Source organism: Rhinoraja longicauda, chromosome 42 (assembly GCF_053455715.1).
Source record: "Rhinoraja longicauda isolate Sanriku21f chromosome 42, sRhiLon1.1, whole genome shotgun sequence".
NCBI classification, from domain to species: Eukaryota; Metazoa; Chordata; class Chondrichthyes; order Rajiformes; family Arhynchobatidae; genus Rhinoraja; species Rhinoraja longicauda.
This window is the reverse complement of record NC_135994.1, coordinates 7,722,448-7,742,504: the sequence shown is the minus strand read 5'-3', so window position 1 is coordinate 7,742,504 and position 20,057 is coordinate 7,722,448. Positions and strand designations below refer to the sequence as shown.

General features: G+C 39.6%; 1 protein-coding gene across 1 annotated transcript in view; it reads right to left on the bottom strand.

Moving 5' to 3' along the window:
* Positions 1-5,400: 5,400 nt before the first annotated feature.
* The window catches only part of LOC144611910 (vitamin D3 receptor B-like), a 172,145-nt gene continuing 157,488 nt past the window's right edge, over positions 5,401-20,057 (bottom strand). The window contains exons 9-10 of the mRNA XM_078431231.1: positions 17,176-17,292; positions 5,401-13,979 (exon numbers count right to left, since the gene is read on the bottom strand). Coding sequence (XP_078287357.1) covers positions 13,714-13,979; positions 17,176-17,292 — 383 coding nt within the window. The 3' untranslated portion in view covers positions 5,401-13,713. The remainder of the gene's footprint in view (positions 13,980-17,175; positions 17,293-20,057) is intronic.

Here is a 20,057-nt window from a genome sequence, read left to right as displayed (position 1 = left end):
CATTTTATGAAATCCTGTAAACTTGGGTTACTTTAAATGAAAATTCACAATATAATGTTAGCAGGAAGGGAACATTTAACATCATACCTTTCTGATTGTTTTCAGACTCTAAATTGAGTTTTAGGGAATTTAGGCTCAAGTTGAAGATGTTTTTGCCCATCACTTCTCGTTATAAAGAACGGTCTACTGAATTGTATACTTTACCTATCCTTCCTAAAAGTGCAAACTCATAATGGAGTATGACATGCTTAACAATTGACAGATTAACAGCGAACAGGAAAAAGCCAAAAATAACTGGGATGCAGAGAATGGTGTAACTAATACTTACTTGAGATCACTTATGCAGTTTGCAAAAGTACCTAACAACTGTGAGAAACTAAAGAGATCTAAGACAAGGACAACAACTAACTCATGAGGGGTTATGTGACATTTAAAAAGAGACTATTATTTTATGAAGATTGGAAATAACCAGAGGTAGCTGAAGTTAACACCTGTAGTAATAGCTGAGTTCAGTGGGTTCTCTGAGTGTACATATTAAACATAAGATCCATGGATTCAATGGTTATGTTCAGACTGAGAGCAAAAAAATAATCCACAAGGTACAGTTGTTTATCAGTGGCAATATTGAATCATGTTGCTCCAGGGTTGGATGAGTTTTAGGAGCTGGGTTTTCAACATTCAGCTTGCACAATTTGTGCAGGCCTCGTTTACTGCCGAAACACTCCTTGGTATGGCAGCTGATGTGTCAATAATCCGATCTCAGAGAAAGAACGTATAATCTTTTGGTATGTACCAAAAGGCTTGTATGCACAATGAAGTAGTTAATAATGGTTTGTCAGTGTATTTACAAACAGTATACAATGGGTAGTGCTGACATATGCAGATATCCAAATCCTTCACATTATGTGTGAGGTAGGTTACTGGTAAATCCATCTTCTTATCCCATCTATTACACAGCTTTTTAACATTCTTCTCATGGATAGGGTCAACCTCTCTCTTCATGGACACTTACCGGCAGTGGATAGTGTGCTGCAAGTTAAATTACATGCTACCTCTTTCTGTTTGTCTATTGCTCTTCCTTGCAAAAGCAACATTTGCACTGAAGGTAGATACAAAATGCTGGAGTAACTCAGCTGGAGCTAAAATGCTGGAGACCCTTCTTCAGACTCTCGACCCGAAACCTCACCTATTCCATTTCTCCACAGATGCTGCCTGTCCCGCTGAGTTACTCTAGCATTTTGTGTCTACCTTCGATTTAAACCAGCATCTGAAGTTCTTTCCTAAACATTTGCACTGATACTGGATACGTGTAAAAGCTTACAGACTGGTGTTTTTCCAGAATTCATGGTTTTACAAGCATGTTCTCAAACTAATCGGAAGCCACTTAAGAATAGCAGAGTTTTTTTGATGTGTATAGGGCATACATAAAGAAGTATCTTTATTAGTTGGTAGCTTGTTGGGAAATTCATTGGTAGAGCTTCCTTGTGACCAATAATAATTTCATCAATTTCAATGTTTCAGGAACACTGATTTGAACAATCTTTAAAATCAAACACTGTAATTGATCAGGTCAGACAAGCAAATTGTGCTTTAAAACTCACTGCAGTGATCACAGCATAATTTTGGAATTTGCGAGCTCTCGATGTCCACCTGATAGAGCAGAAAGATTCAGAGGATTGATGCTTTATGATGTAGATTGATAAAAATAGATGAAGCTCATGTTAGGGCAGGCAGGTACACTGGAATAACAGACTATTCCCATTCAAATTCATGAGCTCCTGGATAAAGAAATGAGGAAATACCAGGACTACTAATGCACTAGAACAGAAATTCACATTTTTATCACAATTTCTAACAAATTAAATTTAGGTTTTCAGCAAAGAAATATAAAAAATATTTTGAAATATAGAATCACAGAGTCATACAGAATAGAAACAGACCATTCAGCCCATCTTGTCCTTGCCGATTGTTGCACCCATCTATATTAATCCCATTTACCCACATCAGGTCCATAGCCATATCTGCCTTGGTGATTCAAGTCTTTCTTAAATGTAGTGAGAGTCTCTGCCTTCACCACTCCCTCGGGTAGAGCATTCCAGATTCCAACCACTCTGAAAATATCGACTGGGTGCTTTTGAAGTAAAGAATATTAAGATCTAATGCGGGCAATGGCCTTTGAGTTCTAACGAGCGAGGACATTTTTGAACAAATTAAATGTACGTTTTCAGCAAAGAAAAATAATTGAAATATGAAAAATATTTTGACTTATTATTTGACTTATTTGAATATTAAGGGCGGCACAGTAGCGCAGCGGTAGAGTTGCTGCCTTACAGCGCTTGCAGCGCCAGAGACCCGGGTTCGATCCCAACTATGGGTGCTGTCTTTACGGAGTTTGTACGTTCTCCTTGTGGCCTGCGTGGGTTTTCTCCGAGATCTTCGGTTTCCTCCCACACACCAAAGACGTACAAGTATGTAGGTAAATTGGCTTGGTAAATGTAAAAACTGTCCCTAGTTTGTGTCGGAGAGTGTTAATATGCGGGGATAACTGGTCGACGCGGACCCGGTGGGCCGAAGGGCCTGTTTCTGTGCTGTATCTCTACACTAAACTAAAGAAAACTAAACTAAAAGGGAAAAATATTTCTACAGACGTTTACTGAAATATTTCACATTCAGTAGTGTGACAGGCACATCACCAAATTATCCCACCAAAAGCACAAATCAAATCTGTTATTTCAGCGTCCCTCCCAATGTATAATCTTAGTTTCTGATGTTCGTTACCCCCCCCCCCCCCAATCCCAATGGACTTTATTTTAAACATAAACAAGAGTTAGTTTAAACTTTAAACACCGACTTCTTAGATTGCCTCTGATGGCAATGAATGGGTTTGTCTGGTGTTGCTTTCATTTTCTATACCAAATAGTCATCTGCAAACATTTTCTCTAGTGCTTTTTTTAATAAAACAAGTTAACATCAAGAGACTGGAAATTTCAGGTTAATTCAATATAAATCTGCACTAATTCTTGTTGGCAAATTAGCATTTACTAAGGATTAAAAATAAGGCAAGAGAATAACTAATAGACATAACTTTTCGATCTTAGCTTGATGTGGATGAACCATAGACAGTCACAAAAGATATTAGATTGACCTGATTAACGATTCAGTTCAAGATCTTTCTGACAAAACATATAGCTTTTTAAATAAAACAAGGACAGGTCCCAAGAAACACAATTGGGAATATTTAAAAAATATATACTCAACAAGTCCAGCTTAGTCAAAGCAAAGAAATCAAACAACTTGAATGGTATGTCCATTTTGATATTCTTTAAACATCACAAGACTGCCACCTCATCTCAAGCTCTTTGCAGAATTACGCAAAGCTTTGTCTTCTCCAGTCAGTGTTCGAAAGTTACTTTCTTTCATTGAAGGCAACATTGTGATAGGAGTAATTATTATGTTAAAACGGCACATAAAGGTCTTTACCTAATTTACCTATATAAAATTCTATGAATGATACTTTGCACGTTACACATTACCACCACATCTCTCCCCTACTTACATTAGCAGTTGACACCAGTAAATAGAATATCACCCTCAAAAGCCACTTTAGTAATATAACAGTGAAATCCACCTTACTTTCAAATGCAACTCTTCGATCAAGTTGAGTTAATTATATTTGTTTCTCCGAGCATTTAGTTTCAAGGAATTTTTTCACCTGTTAATAAACTGAATGTCTATTTGCTGTATGCGATTATCAACTTACTCAAACACATTTTAACATATACTTAAAATCAAAGAAACCTATAAAACTGAACCTTGATGGCTTATGACAATTGTAGTGTTCGTACATCATCAACCAGCTTGACAATATTGAACACAGATTGAATAACATTAAATCAATTAACTTTATATGGATTACAATAGATTTTTTTTCAATTTCTTATTTAAAGTGCATTAGCATAACATATCTATGACACAAATTAAAGAGTGCTTTGCAGCAATTTTCTTTTTCTTATATACAGTTATTACTCAAGAGCTGTTTTTCAGGTTGATAATCATCTTTTTTCTTACTTTGTATTAACAGTCTTGTGATCTTCAGGGCATGTACCCATGGAGCAAATTATCCTTCCAAGCATTAAACTACAGCAAGGCTTAAAAATCTCTTGTGATTTAGATTCAACTATGGCATCTCATTTATATCTGGTGCCCAGAACAAATACATTTAAAACATGTAGCCTGATAGGAACTTTGAGGGATTGGGTGGCAGGTGATCTTTTATCAGATTGTATTCCAAATGAATGTAAAGATAGAGACACCTGTGTGTCATCCTTATTAGAACACATTGCAATGAAAACTTTAAGGAATTGAGTGAATGCTGTAAGGTATGTATCAGTCTAATATTACAGGTTTTGTTACTAACTTCACATAGCATCTTCTAACTATTCCACATTTTCTGGGATAACATCCTTATTTTTGAACAATCATCAGAATTTTTAATTCATTCAAATATTTAGTTTTAGACAGGAAGATTGAAGAGTTTGTGGTAGCACAAGCTTTCTGACAGCCGAACGCCAGACTGGGGTCTACTTTACATCTTCAGCATTTGACTGAATAGTTGATTTTCAGTAAATAGACAGGAGTGGGGTGGGTGAAATATGAAGGCCTTGTGATCAGTGCATCAGGGGCAGTTAGCTGGGTGTGCGATTGGTGAACGAAGTAGGACAAGGAGTCACTGGAATCATTAGAGTCTGGGTCCACAGTTGGGAGGTGGGGGAGGATAATTAGTTGGGGCCTCCAATCAGAGAGTTGGAGTTGGTGCTGAGTTGGATTGAGGGTTAGGGGGAAAGGAGATGATGTGGCAAGTGGCGAGTCAAGTTCTGAGAATGGTGAGCGATGAACAGGAAGTAAAGGAACCACCCTGAGTCAGGTTCAGTGCCAAGCTGGGTCGTGCTCTGGAAGCAGTGCGATTAAAACCTGGAGACATCTGTCTGAAGAAGGGTCCCAATCTGAAACATCATATGTCCATTCCCTTACACAGATGCTGCCTGACCCGCTGAGTTACTTCAGCACTTTGTTAAAACCTAATTAGGTTGAGAGTACTGAATGAGGATCGGTTCACTTTAGAATCACGCTGAGTAATTTCATCTGGCAGCAGTCCAAAATGTCATGTGATTATGTATGTGACCAACATAGAAAACAAGTCCTCTGTGTAACCAGGATTCATGATCAAATGATAGTCACAAAATGCTGGAATAACTCAGCAGGTCAGGCAGCATCTCTGAAAAAAAGGATTAGGTGACGTTTCGGGTCGAGACCCTTCATCTGATGGGTCATCAGATCTGATTAATCTGATGAAGGGTCTCAACCCAAAACGTCACCTACTCCTTTTCTCCAGAGATGCTGCCTTGCCTGCTGAGTTACTCCAGCATTTTGTGTCTATCTTTGCTGTAAACCAGCATCTGCAGTTCTTCCCGATACACTTCATGATCAACTGATCTGGGTGAATCTCCTGTGGTGAGAATCGACCTTAAAATCATTTGTAAAACATATGCTCATTGGATCGCTATACCTACAACGTTTCACTGAAACTACAAAGCTTGCATTATTTCAATGGTGAAAATGCTAGTCTCAGAACACTCCCACTTTTGTAAACACACGTCAGTTCTTAGTTTGAGCAGATACATAATAGTACGCCTTCAAATCCTGACCCAATCATAGGTGTGCACAACTTGTTCAACAACAGTATGTAAAAACGTATCATTTCATTTGAAAAAAATGATAACACTTGGTGGCACTGTGGAACAGCCTGGGCGGCACAGTGGAGATGATGCCTCACAACTCCAGTGATCCGGATTCAATCCTGACCTCCGGTGCTGTCTGTGTGTTAACAAATGAATTAGGATCAAGTTAAAGCCTGTAACTGTCAGTGATTCCTGCATTAAGTGTGCATGAAAGATCAGAAAAGGATTACAATTTGGACATTTTTTCAGCGTTATGCATTTGAAAATTGACTATACGCAGAATAAATTGCGATATCAGTAGTTTCTGAGTAGTTTTTGCAAGACTGGAAATTGAACTGAGCACGTTGCCTTTGTGTGTCCGACATGATTCCCACATCAGTTGGCCAGAGGATGAATATCAATTTCCCTTTTGGAGCATGGTGAGGGAACTTGGATCAAATTGTTCCAGGAGCCACCAATGTTTAGCACTCTGGGACAACTGGATTTTACCACTGCAGCTCTGCATTGGGACGCTTGTAATTTCCAACATTTTCATCCTTCTGGTTACCCAAACTACTCATTGAACTCTTCACCATCCCCAAATCTCACTTCAGTCCTCAGGCCCAGGCCCATCAAGCAGGGTCTGATCTTCATCCCACCCTTCCCAGCCTTGATCGTTCTTGCAGTCTCTCCCCAAACAGCTCCATTCTTTGTGGCAGTTCCCCTTCCCAATCCTTTCATCTTTCTTGTATGCCTTCCCCAGTTCTGATCTTTCTGTCTGATCATTCACCCACCTACTCCGTCACTTATTTTTCTCAGCTAGCTTGCCCTGGTCCTGATTCTCTGCCAACCTAATGGCCCATTCCCTGTCCACAATCTCCCCAGAACCAGCCATGCTTCTGGGTGGCAGGTTTCTAGGCACAACTGAAATATGCAGCAAAATGACCCAAAGCACTCTACAGTTAAGGAGCTAATTTTGAGCCCATAGTCGCTTAGATAGATATAACAATTAAATTCAACAAAGGGAAAATGAATAAATGCTTAGATAATCTGTGCTTTCATAATATTGATGGAGAAATAAATGTAGCCCAGACCACTGACACTGCTCTTTTTTTTTGCAGGTGCCACAGAATATCCTATACCTATCTGAACTGAACTATCTGAATTAGTTCCATGATAACAGACTGGCTTGGTCAGTTGCAGAGCTGGAAAGAAATAAAACTGTACTGCTTAGCCAAAGTCTAGCAGTTAGTTAAGATGGCAGACAGTGCAGATGAAATGCTCTCAGAGAAGAATATGAGGTTTAGTTTGCATATGTGCCAACAATTTCATGCAATTTTGGCATCTAACAATATATGGGTGAGGTTGATTGTAGGAAACACCTCAATATTCCACATATAATGGTTAAATTAAGGCACTTGTCACAATATAACTGGGAGCACCGTGAATCTTTCTCACGTATCATAGTACTGTCCTAAAAACCTTCCCCTCTGGAGCACCCAGTGAGTACAAAACCAAGAGATGTTTCATATTTTATGAAGATGAATGTGCATAATTGGAAGCTGAGGGTTTCTGTCTTCACCAATGCAGATGATAGATCAATAACGAAAAACATATTCCCTAACACCATCCCCTCCCCAGAAGGACAAAATATCTATTCAGTGGGATGTGATCTACATCTTCCACATACTTACGTATGAGTATAATTCTAGTTTAATAGGTTCTGCAGTGATTATTTATCTTTAATAGATCTTATATTATAAGTGGGCTACATAATGCATTTTCTACTCTAGTGTAAAACTCCAGAAACTGCATTGTAACCACATTCCAAAGACGTACAGGTTTGTAGGTTAATTGGCTTCGCTAAAGATTGTAAATTGTCCCTAGTGTGTAGGATTGTGCTGGTGTATGGGGGATCACTGGTCAGCATGGACTCGATGGGCTGAAGGGCCTGTTACTGCACTGTATCTCTAAACTAAACTACATTCTTCATGTAGTCAGTCATGCTATACATTCTTCGAATCAGTATACGGTTGAAGAGAAAATGCAAGTGAATTTCTCGTGAAATAGCCAAAGTACAAGTTGGGAGTATGAATTTACAAAGACATTGCCTTGGACGACAGTTAAACAATTCACAAAATGTTCATGATCGTTTAGTGAATGTATGATAATTGCTTCATGTTCAACTTTATATCAGAATGGGAATCTGACAGACGCCAGGAAACAGCATGAAATAAATGAAATGTTCCTGAAGATGGCACCTGACCTTCTCTTCAATGACAAAATCCATCCTATTCCTGGTTACTAGTTTTCCTCGTCTTTATGCACCAGGTATTAAATATATCAAACATGCCCATAGTACCAAGTACCTGAAACAGAACTTAGGACGTTGTGAGTATTCACTCAGATAATGTGAGAAACTAGTTCTGATTAACATGGCAATGGCTAAACAGAAAATATATTTTTCAATTCATATAGACTGGGAGGTAACTTTAGGTCAAAGCTCAGTTAAGGACACTTGAAAAAAATGAGCACAAGGCAAAGTAAATTAATAGAAATACAAGGAGTTGTACGTGTTGAAATGTTGAGCAAAGTGCTGGAGGAACTCAGTGAGTCAGGCAGCATCTGTGGATGGAATAGACAGAGCGTTTTGGATCGGGACCCTTCTTCAGACCCGAAACGTCACCTGTCCATTCCCTCCACCATTCCCTAACCCGCTGAATATCTCCAGCACTTTGTAAATTAAGAGACTATTGTTTATTTTGTCTAGAGGTCAATTATTCCGAGAGTGAGGCTAGAATTTGTTCTAAATGTTGAAAAAGACAGCCTACGCAAGGAGCAATGAACAAGTAACAGTCACTGGAAGCGCTGAAAAAATTCTGCATATGTCAACAAGATATTTCGAGACGAGGAATGCAATTTGACTTTTTTTAAATTATTTGCGCAAAAAAGACTCAAAATTATCCCCGATGCACAATGCAACTGCTTCTTAAATGATTTCAGAATTTTAGCCTCCTGCAATCCCAGGAAACCTCTTCCCCACATTACAACTCTGAACACAACCTTGCACTTAACTTTTGGTAATTTGAATGAGTCTCCTATTTACCCTCAGTTTAATTTAAGCAACAGCATTTCTTTAATATGCATGTACAGAATATGGTTTCTGCAGAACTCATTGAGCTGGGCTGTATTGATGTGATGGCTGGAGAATGTGGAATGAAGCAATATAGGTATCCCTCAACGGACTAACATTAAAAAAAACCCTGGCAGAACAACTCATCTGGAACATTGTGCAGATGAGCCAATTTTAAATTCCTACTTTGTCTTAACTGACGCAAGATATGAAAAGAACTTGTGCAGTTCCCGAGTTTAAAAATGGAATATAAAATTCTCTTATTTTTAAAAAATAAAGACACATTTGTTGAACATTTGGGGGAAGGACAGGAAAGGATACATGCAGAGGGCAGATTATAGTTTGCTCATTAGGAACAGATGCATATTCACACGACCATGAAAGGAAAAGCACCACTTCACAACAATTAACTGCAGATTTGCCCATCCTCAGCAGAAACCAATAACTTTGTGGTTAAGCAAGCCCTGAATAGTGCAGCAGGATGCTATTTACACATACCTTGAACAAGCCTCTTCTAAATCAGGGATAACATTCTATATTTTTACATCTACAGAACCGGGCTCACAAACAGAGCCGTTGTAGCTTTTGGAGGTGGGAATAAAATTTATTATTTTGCTGTCATCAAAATAAAACTCTCTTATTTTTCCAATAATAACAACCCTCTAGAAAATATACCTTTCTTTTTTTGTACAAGATAAAACTGTACATTTACAAAATACAAATTTACTTTCCTTATATCTATTTATTAAGTTTATTTCGCCTAACCCAGAACGTACGGTTCGAGGTATAATGCACATTGGATGAAAAAGTAGCAATTTATTCTCGGCTGGTATCGGATAGCTCACGCAGGTCTCCTCGCCATTTTGTACTGAAATTTGGTTAACTATGGCCCAGAAATTCATGTAAATCCAGCAGCAGGCCACCAATAGTGGTGATCGGTGAGGACGAAGATTGAGAGGGTGGTCAGGTCAATTGGGGAAGGGTGGGTTAGTGACAGGGAGGATTGCAGTCTTGGTCTTGAGGTGAGATCTGCAGTGAGACGAGGGAGTGGGGGGGATTGGAGCAATATAAGATTCAGGGAGAATGGTGCATTAAAGTCAGTCAAAAAAAAGGAGCACTGCGTATGGAACAATATCATCTTGTGTGTGACTATACTGCATAAATCTTGTCAGAGGCACGGGTATGAATCAGAGCTGGATAAACCAGTTGAATTCTTGCAAATGATCAGAAAATGGTCACCACTGCATTTGCAAGAATGATGAACAGCTCCAGTGTGATGAGCATACCAGCAACTGCTTTCACCCAATTATGAATTACCATTTCTTCAGAGTTGTACGACACACATTAGAATTATTTATAGAACTCTAAAGATTTTTATCTTGATAATGCGTTTTAAAAAATTGCCTATTTGTTGATAAGTGCTGCTTCATTTACTCAAGTAAATGCAATCTCTTAATGCCATTCATACGTACTATTCAATCTTCTATTTCATTTCAGATTCCCTTTACAATATTTAAGGCAGTAAGAATCAATACATCTATCATTTGTAATTGATTTCAAAAATAAAGTTTAGAGCAAATGCAGGACACCCATAAAAGCATCAGCCAGTTAGAGACACTGGCTGGAAAGGATTGTCTTTTGCAAATTAGTAAGATTCAGATCACCAGGGTACCTATTTGTACATTTTCAACTCCCCGAGTCTAAATTCAGCACAGTATACGTAAATATACCACAATGGTCAAAAACAGATATCTTTAAACATTTCTATTTCTTTTAAACCTGAAGGGAATGCGGTTTCCTGAGTATGAAACAATGTTACTTGCTTCCAGAGAATAAGTGCATAAATTGCCTGAGGCTGCACAGGAACTCTGGCTGATTGATAGGGTGAGATAGACAGTGAATTATTCACAAATAAACCTCGTATTACAACTGTTTTGTGTACATATAGAGCGTGTGCATATTGTGCAATATATATATAGACAATAAGGTCACAATCTGTTTGACAGGTTAGCCTGATGTCACTGCAGCATTTCCATCTCATTCTAAACTCCAGAAGAGAATTATCTAAATATTAATGAAATCTCCGATAACTGGAGAGTGGAGCAATGAGCATTCTTCTTTTCAAATCATTTTTGCCCCTTAGTGGAAGGTGTCACAAGGGGGTAACGGTTCCACACACCCTTCCGCCCGAGTTACTCCAGCATTTTGTGCCTATTTTTCGTATTAACCAGTATCTGCTGTTTCTTATTGTCACAAGCATTTATATAATAAATTTTAAGACGGTACAATGGCGCAGCTGGTAGAGAGCTGCTGCCTCAGCGACGAGAGACCGAGTTCGATGAGGTGGAATTCATTCTCACAGATGGCTGAGGAGGCCAAGTCATTGGGTATTTTTAAAGCAGAGATTGATAGATTCTTGATTAGTAAGGGCGTCAAATGTCACGGGGAGAAGGCAGGAGACTGGGGTTGAGGGGGGAAGAATAGATCGACCATGATTAAATGGTAGAGCAGACTCGTTGGGCTGAATGGCCTAATTCAGCTCCTGATTCTTGATTCTTATGATCTTTCACTACCTAACTCAAATTATAGTTTTTTTTCTATTTAATCCAAACAATGAACATCAACAGAGAAATTCTACCACAAAGATATCACTGCCAGGCCAACTTGAGTCTTCACCTAGTAACTCGTGCTTTTCCAGCAGAAGCATACACTGATCAGGGAGCAGGCATTTATGTTGATTTTCCTCTCCTTCAAAAGAGGCATTGAGGCCAAATGCACCTCCCATGACTGGAATCACACAACTCAATATAAACCAGGAAAATGAACCCAAAATATCCTTGTTAAAAACCAACATTCACAGGGATAGATTCTTGAAAATAAGGAAGCCCCAGATTGAACTTTTTAAATGAGACCCATAAAAATAAAATAACATCTGGAAATGTAATGTATAATCCAGATTTAATGTAAGTGTAAAACCTCAAGTTTCCCCTGACTGAATGAGAAAGTGCTGGGGAAGAGCCTCAATGCAAAAGGATATTGTTGCGCAGTTCTTGTACTTGAACTGATTTAAAAATAAGTTCAATTGGTACAATCTGTTTACATCTAGTCTAATGAAAGAATTATTGAAAACTAGTCCTTCTTCCAAAGGGTGTTTATATTGGGGAGCTGAGGGGACATGAAGAGACTCCCAAGCTTTCAGCTATAATTTTTCAATTTAGTATTGGAAATATCTTTTTTTCTTATATATTACATAAATATACTTTAATTTGGACTTCAGTAGTGTAGATCATGATACTGACCAATACATCAATGTTCTGTCAATCACCTCCAGTGATCATCATCTCCTGACGTTTGCAGACCTAGCTGCAAGTATATTTTTGTGGCATGATGAAATAGTACAAGCTTCCAAGGCTGTACTTAATTCTTGTAGTAGTCTTGTATTGATTAAGGGGGGGGGGGCGCACACTCTGGTGGGAGTGGCTGTGGTTCTCACTCACGAAGGCGGCAGATGTGCAGCAGTGTGTCTTGCTTGCTAGATGTTTGAGGTCGTAGACCACATGTAGCTGCACTGTATCTAAGGGTTCTAGCACGCAACGAGCCGTACCTCCTCGATAGGATCCTGCTGGAAACGGCTCGTATGTGGCAAGATGGCTAAAGCGGCTGGCTGAGAACCCAACCCTGGGCTGACAAGCAACGCCTACCTGACCATGAAAACTGTAATGGGAAGCACTGCTCATTAAGCCCCCCAGACGGGCGTGCCGGGTCACCAACGTCCCCACATTTGTGCAGGCAACAGGCCTTCAGTGAGTGGTGTGCTGCACATTACCTTGTGCACAATACCCAAGGCATGGAACAGTACAGTTGGCCTCCAGCGGCTTTCTGTGATCGGAGTGGTGGTTTTCCTGGCTTACGATATGTGCTTCATGGCTTAAGATCAGTGGTTTCACGCTAGGATACGGGAACTGTCATTCCTTCCTTTGTAAGATCTAAGTCCTGACGGGGAGGGGGGGGTCTTTTGATCCCTGGCATTTGCGCAGCCGAATTAGACAACATCCGCACACTACACCCGAAATAGGGTGATGGTATGGGATGACCTATATTTAGATCTCATACCATCACTAATACGATAGACAATGCTGGTTCTCTTCCTTGAGCACTAAAAATGCTTCTGCTGTATTCAGCGTATGCTTTGCGATTTCTAAAAAGTTAAATATTGACAATGTCTATGTAAAAATAAATCTTTCCTCTCCAAAATGTCTGAGCAACACATTCAAGGATGGCAAAAAGGGTAATTTTATGTTCTGGCTCAGGTTTCTGCACCTGAAACTTTAACTCAGCTCCTTTTTTTGGCAGATGATGCCTGACATGCTGAGCTTTTCCAGCATTTTCTGTTTTTATTTCAGATTTACAGCATCTGCCATTTTTGTATTTTCATTTCATGGTAAACTTTCCTCCTGGCAATAACTGCACATACTTGTTAAATGCTGCAGCCAATGATAGGTCACAGCATTCATATTAAGTGAATAGTTAATATATCAGATGTATGTAGTTTATGCACATTCATATATCTATTTAATATTCAAAATATTTCTTATCATTGCTCTTGTATTGTTGAGGTAAACTGTACATATCGGTGAGGGGGAAATCTACTATTATTACTTTGATTGTACAGCACCTGTGCAGGTGGCAACTGTTTCAGAACTTTGCAACTACCACCCCACCTCTTCTCTCTTTAAATCAGTGGTCCAATAATTTAGAATTGCTTCATCACTGGAAGTTTAAATTTTCAAAGGAAATGCTGAATGTACCACCAAGCCCGTCACCCTGTGCAAACCTATCAAGTTAGAAATGAAAGACAGTGATTCATTTCTCATCATCATCATTACTGAGGACCTCAAGCAAAAGTGGTGTGAGTTGCATGTTATGTGCAGGATGAAAGGACAGAGACCGGTACTGTTTGGCATGTTCATCGCTCAGGCTCCGGAGGTCTGTCAGCTTCTGGATCATCTTCGGATACAGCAACCAATTACCTGGGGGTGGATGCTTGACCCGGATGTACACCTGCAAAGTCTCAGATAACTTATCTTGAATGCGCTCCACTCGAGCACGGTCCTGTATTCCAGAACGATCTGAAAACGTAGACAAAAACAAAAAAAAGCTCACAAGACTGATTACACAGTGGCATAAGCTTGCATAGGAATATAGTGGTAACCTTGAATCAGGCTGTTGTGAAATCAAGTCTGATTCTTAGGACTCGAGCACATATTCTGGGCTGGCACTCCAGTGCATTTTGACGGAACATTGCATTGCCAAAGGTAATTTGACAAGATGTTAAACTGAGGCCCCATGTCTTCTCAGGCGAATATAAACGATTGCATGACCTTATTCAGAGAAGAGTAGTCACCCAGTGTAGTCACCCAGGGCGGCACGGTAGCGCAGCGGTAGAGTTGCTGCTTTACAGCGAATGCAGCGCCGGAGACTCAGGTTCGATCCTGACTACGGGTGCTGTACTGTAAGGAGTTTGTACGTTCTCCCCGTGACCTGCGTGGGTTTTCTCCGAGATCTTCGGTTTCCTCCCACACTCCAAAGACGTACAGGTATGTAGGTTAATTGGCTGGGTAAATGTAAAAATTGTCCCTAGTGGGTGTAGGATAGTGTTAATGTACGGGGATCACTGGGCGGCACGGACTTGGAGGGCCGAAAAGGCCTGTTTCCGGCTGTATATATATGATATGATATGATATGATATGATCAATGTATATCAAAAAAGCACTAATCAAGAGACAACTATCATGTCATGATCACATTGTAGTCTGCACTATCTTGCTGAGCACAAATTGGGTGTTGGGCTTTCCAGAGTAGGGGAATGGGAATAAGAATGACTAGCTTTTCGAGAGATCAGCATAGCTCTGATGGCCTGAATTAGCTTCTTCTGCCCTGTAACATTTTTATGATTCTTTAATTATGTGATAATCATGATGATGATCCTTTGAAAATACCAAATTGGCCTTGAGACTAAGGTTGTGAAAGATACAATTTACATATGATACAAACTCTCATTTAGGCATCTGGAATTCTCATGCACCCAGCAAAAATTCCCAAACATATTAAGTAATTCAATACATTTTTTTCCAAAATGTAAAATTGAATTTGGCATGCTGGTAATGCAGTTTCACCTGCATCATTCATACTTTCTGCATGAGAGAAGGAAGGTATGTAAGCAAGTGAACATAAAGAATCTGTTCAAGAAGGCTCGTAAGCCAAAATCTCCTCAGTATTTGATTTTGACTCATGAATGTTATGTTGAACACGATGAAATGCCATTAAGAGTATCCAGAACACAGTGAATAAATTGCATTGAACATAAAGGGCTGGGGTAACTCAGCAAGTCAGGCAGGATCTGTGGAGGGAAGGGAGAGGCAATGTTTCCGGTCGGGTCCCTTCTTCAGACAGCTGGAAAAGCTGGATAAACTGCACTGTCCCTTTGACATTTAGAATTAAGTGATTTTAGTTTCAGTGGTAGCCCAGCCTAGGTTAGGCTATGCGTAAGATCTCTGCAAAATTTACATAACATTGATGTGTTTTTACCTTAAGCTCGAGTAGTAAATTTTACTTTAGCTATAATGCCAAATAAGTGTGCAAAGACATTGTTAGGCTATTTATTTTATACAAAAGGACTGTGAAGTTGTAGGCTGATTAGCAACAATATCCCTTTGATGATTTGGGTGCGTGTTATGGTCTAGTCATTGTGACATTCATTTGACTTATTTTACTGCATTAATATTATTCAGGCCTAAAATATAGAATTTAGTTTCAAAAACATTGTTAGTTAAAGGAATCAGGAGATGACATATAGCTCTGCTACATATTTAAAGGTTTATGCAGAGAATACATCTGTGTTGTTTTGTTTGGAGGGCAATTTGCATGAAACCTGGACCCTCACACTCCCCTAGGATGCTGATAGCTGAGAATATACTGGAATTCTTTTCCCACAGGTAAACAGCTTTATTTGAGCATCTTTATTTGTGGCTGGGCAAAAGTTTGACTAATCAGTCAACATACTGAGCAGTGTAAAAACATCAAAAAGGTTTGGATGAAGATTTGTGTTCAGTGCCAATCCTCAAGAATTGCAACTTTATTGTCATTGTGTTATTGGATTTCAGTCCATTTCATTACGGGTAAACCCAAGTGTAATGCTAGCACAGAAGTAAATGAAGTTCTTAATTCAGACAACTTGGCTTTCAAGTGTGAATTACATTTCAGGCAGGATACCTACACTCGACTGTTATAGATAATAAATGGTAATTTAATATTTCAGCCACCGTTCATATTAATTGCTGCAGCATCAACTGTGTTCATTTAAACAGTACATGTAGTTGAATTCTTCTTGACTGGGATGGGGGGGGGTGGAGGGGGTGAGTGGGCTTGGAAAAGTTACCCCACAGTTGACACTGAAGTCAGATTTTTTAAAGAAATAAATGGTTGGGAGACATGTAGGAAGGAACTGCAGATGCTGGTTTACACAGACACAAAATTGACACAGTTGGGAAACCTTGGCTTCAAAGTGCTACGAGAAGACTGGAATGTCGGAGGTAGAAAATTAGCTTTAAATTAAGCAAGGCAACTCAGTAATGTTAGTCACGTGGCATGTTCTTTTTTTTTTGTTACATGAAAAAGGGGCATTGTTGGAGGTCCGTGCAGGAAAAGCAGATCGGGAGTTAATTTCTTTTCTGTCCAGATTAGTGATTAATTTTTACCATTCTCCAGCTCAAAGGCAAGATCACCAGCATGAAGGTAACAGTTTATTCCTGGGCAATTACAGGAGCTGGAACCCTGGCTGACATCTTAGACAATAGACAATAGGTGCAGGAGTAGGCCATTCGGCCCTTCGAGCCAGCACCGCCATTCAATGTGATCATGACTGATCATTCTCAATCAGTACCCCGTTCCTGCCTTCTCCCCATACCCCCTGACTCCGCTATCCTTAAGAGCTCTATCTAGCTCTCTCTTGAATGCATTCAGAGAATTGGCCTCTACTGCCTTCTGAGGCAGAGAATTCCACAGATTCACAACTCTCTTGCTCGATACTCTAGACTCATTTAACCAAGGACAAATTGTACAGCCATATACAATCCGAAGACGAGTACAGAAAAGACAGTACAGATTGGTGTTCATTAGCACAAGTGATTTTCATGGATACCAAACGTCTAAGGAAGACTGTCCTTATTTTTTTATTATTATTGGTTTATTATTGTCACGGGTACTTGCGTCTTGCATTTACAGTGGCAAATTTGTTTTGTTTTGACACATTGCTGCTGTCCATACCTGGTGAAAGGAGGCAGATGGCCATGAGAAGAACATGTTCTTCTTCATGCAAATTTAAATTCTTTAGGCCAGCCTGAAATTTTATCAGTGGCTCCAGCAACTCCAGTGAATGGCCAGCTAGAAAGAATACAAAAGTGAAATCTCTCAGGATACCTTTTAAAAAAAACTTTCAATTCAAAATCATTTATCTAAAAATCTGTAAATTAAACATTGGTTGGAAAAAAAATCAGAACACAAACTTTACATCATTTTGCATGCAGAGTTTATTTCTTTCTCATTACGGTAGAGACTCAAATAGTCCTTATCAAATACTAATTTATATTCTTGCAGCTGGCATGAGTAAAGCCTAATCGAGCCACACATTGCATACGCACACAAAATGGTGCCATGATGATGTTGACCAGCAGTGCTACCTATGCTGCTGCTCCAATATTGCACAAAGCCAGCGAGTTTTCACCTTAAAAGTGAAACTAAGATGCATATCTACAGCTGGCAAACCCAGGCCAAGCCTTGTTCTAAAACCATTACACCTTCAGATGTGAGTGGACAGAGAGACATGTCTAGAGTGTGGAAATCATTTCAAAAAAAGTGGATGCCCTAAAAGGCTGTTTAAATACCTATTTCTGTCTTATATTTCTACATATCATTGAAGTATAACAAAGCTGTGGTGTTTATGAATGTGGGCATCTCTGGAGGCTACATACAGATGTAGCAATGTAGCAATCACAAGTAGAGAGAAGCACTTGGCAGAAGGTGTGAGGATTAATCTGCATGGCATCCTTGCAAATGCTAATCAGAAGTCACAAGAAGGTGTTATAAAATGTCTTCAGTCTTCAAGCCAGTGAACAAACTCAAGCCTTCTGAAATTACTTCATATGGTACACAATAAACTCAAAGCTATCCTTCAACAGCAAGAACAACTTTTAGCGGGAACTGAGTGAATCCTAAGGATTTCCCACTAAGAACATCACATAAATTACAACCTGTAAGGACTTTTAGTTCACTAACTCTGTAAAACCTCCCTTAAAAAACACAATTCTAATGCAATAGCTATCACTTTCATTAACCACTCCATGAATTGAAATACCTCTGGGGTCAGATGCTCCAGAGATGAGGTAACACCTTCAAGTAATTGGTGTCCTCTGTTTACTTTTTCCCCTTGATTTTGGGAAACATTTAGGGGGAGTTAATGAAGGAATTACTTAACCTCCATTGGCTTGTTCCTTTTAACTAACCTGTGGGTACTGAGGAAGGTAGAATTTACACAAAGTCCAGTGTCACACAACCAGCATCTTTTAAGGGAACAGTTGGACTAGTTGTGATCTGTCAAGGCAAACATGTCTTTGACTATTGATGGTCAAGGAGCTATCAATGAACTATTACTTGGCAGATTTTCCGTGAGGCCAACGAGAGGATCTGCGGCTATGTTGTCCATGCAATTGAAATAATCAGGGTCGCTGCACAAGAAGCCCCATGCTACTTTCCATGTAGCGCTCTGAGAGATTTCTGGTTTCATTATCAGAGCGCTTGAGCACAATCCTATTAAGCATTTGCGCATTTGTAGCTTTGGCCGATAAAAGTATTTATGCAATTAATCACTATTCTTTTCAGGAAGAGTCCAATGTCAAATGCCTGGAAATAGCTAGAGATGCCCTTGGCTGTTGTATGTCCTGCCAGTTCCCTTGCAGTTCGGATCATAGCTTTTTACCACACGGCTCAAGCAATTTAACCAATATGCTCTCTGCCAGATTTTCCCTAGCTTTCTCAAGAACACATCCTCATAGATTCCAGTAAATTCTTCAGTTAAGGACCAGCATTTCCTCTGCACTGGTTTTTGCAAGAGAGCATACAGCATTGGTCAACTCTGAGGATGGATTTGTTTAGGCTAACTGAATAACACAGAAAACTGCGTTTACTCTGTAGAAGTACCTTTGGTAAACTCAAGAATAATCAGCAAGTGGAACCTTGGCACTAAGGGGACAACTAATGAAGATGTGATTTTAAGCGACAGCAAGCATTAATTTAAAACTGCATTTTGCACAAAAGCCATTCTCAGACACGTCGACTCCATACAGCAGCCCTTATTTTGCGGTCAATGCACAAAACGAAGCATACCTTGCAGCTGATGCAAAATCTGAGAGTGCTAAATCTTAATTTGAGCCTATTCCTATTTTACTCTCATACTTTGGGTTAGTCTCAGTGGGGGGAGATTTCATCCTCCTTGTATTTACATTGAAATTAGAAATGTGCCAAGAAATTTGATCTTGTAGTGCAATGTTTATGTGCACCATGCATTTCTATTTCAATGGAAAATCATGGGACTTACTGCACATACCATGAAAGACAATAAATTTTCTTCAGGATCCTTTATGTATCTGATGTGCTAAATTATGGAAGTGATCCTTGGATTTGAGATCCCCATATAAAACAAGGACAGTGCTGAAGCAGATCTTCACAGCACTCCAGCACTCTTGCCAGACTGCTACATCCCCCCACCCCAGCATTCAGCTGCCTGATCAACCCAACCACCCACCAGGCCCAATCTAAGCCCCCCCCCCCCCATTGATCTCCCACATCGATGCTCACCCTGACAACCAGCTCAACTTTAGTTCAGAAGTTCTAGGAGTATAATAAGGGCATTCGGCCCATCAAGTCTACTCCGCCATTCAATCATGGCTGAACTACATTTCACTCTCAACCCCATTCTCCTGCCATCGCCCCATAACCCGACACCCGTACTAATCAAAAATCTGTCTATCTCCACCTTAAAAATATCCCTTGACATGGCCTCCACAGCCATCTGTAGCAATGAATTCCACAGATTCACCACCCTCTGACTAAAGAAATTCCTTCTCATCTCCTTTCCAAAGGTACGTCCTTTT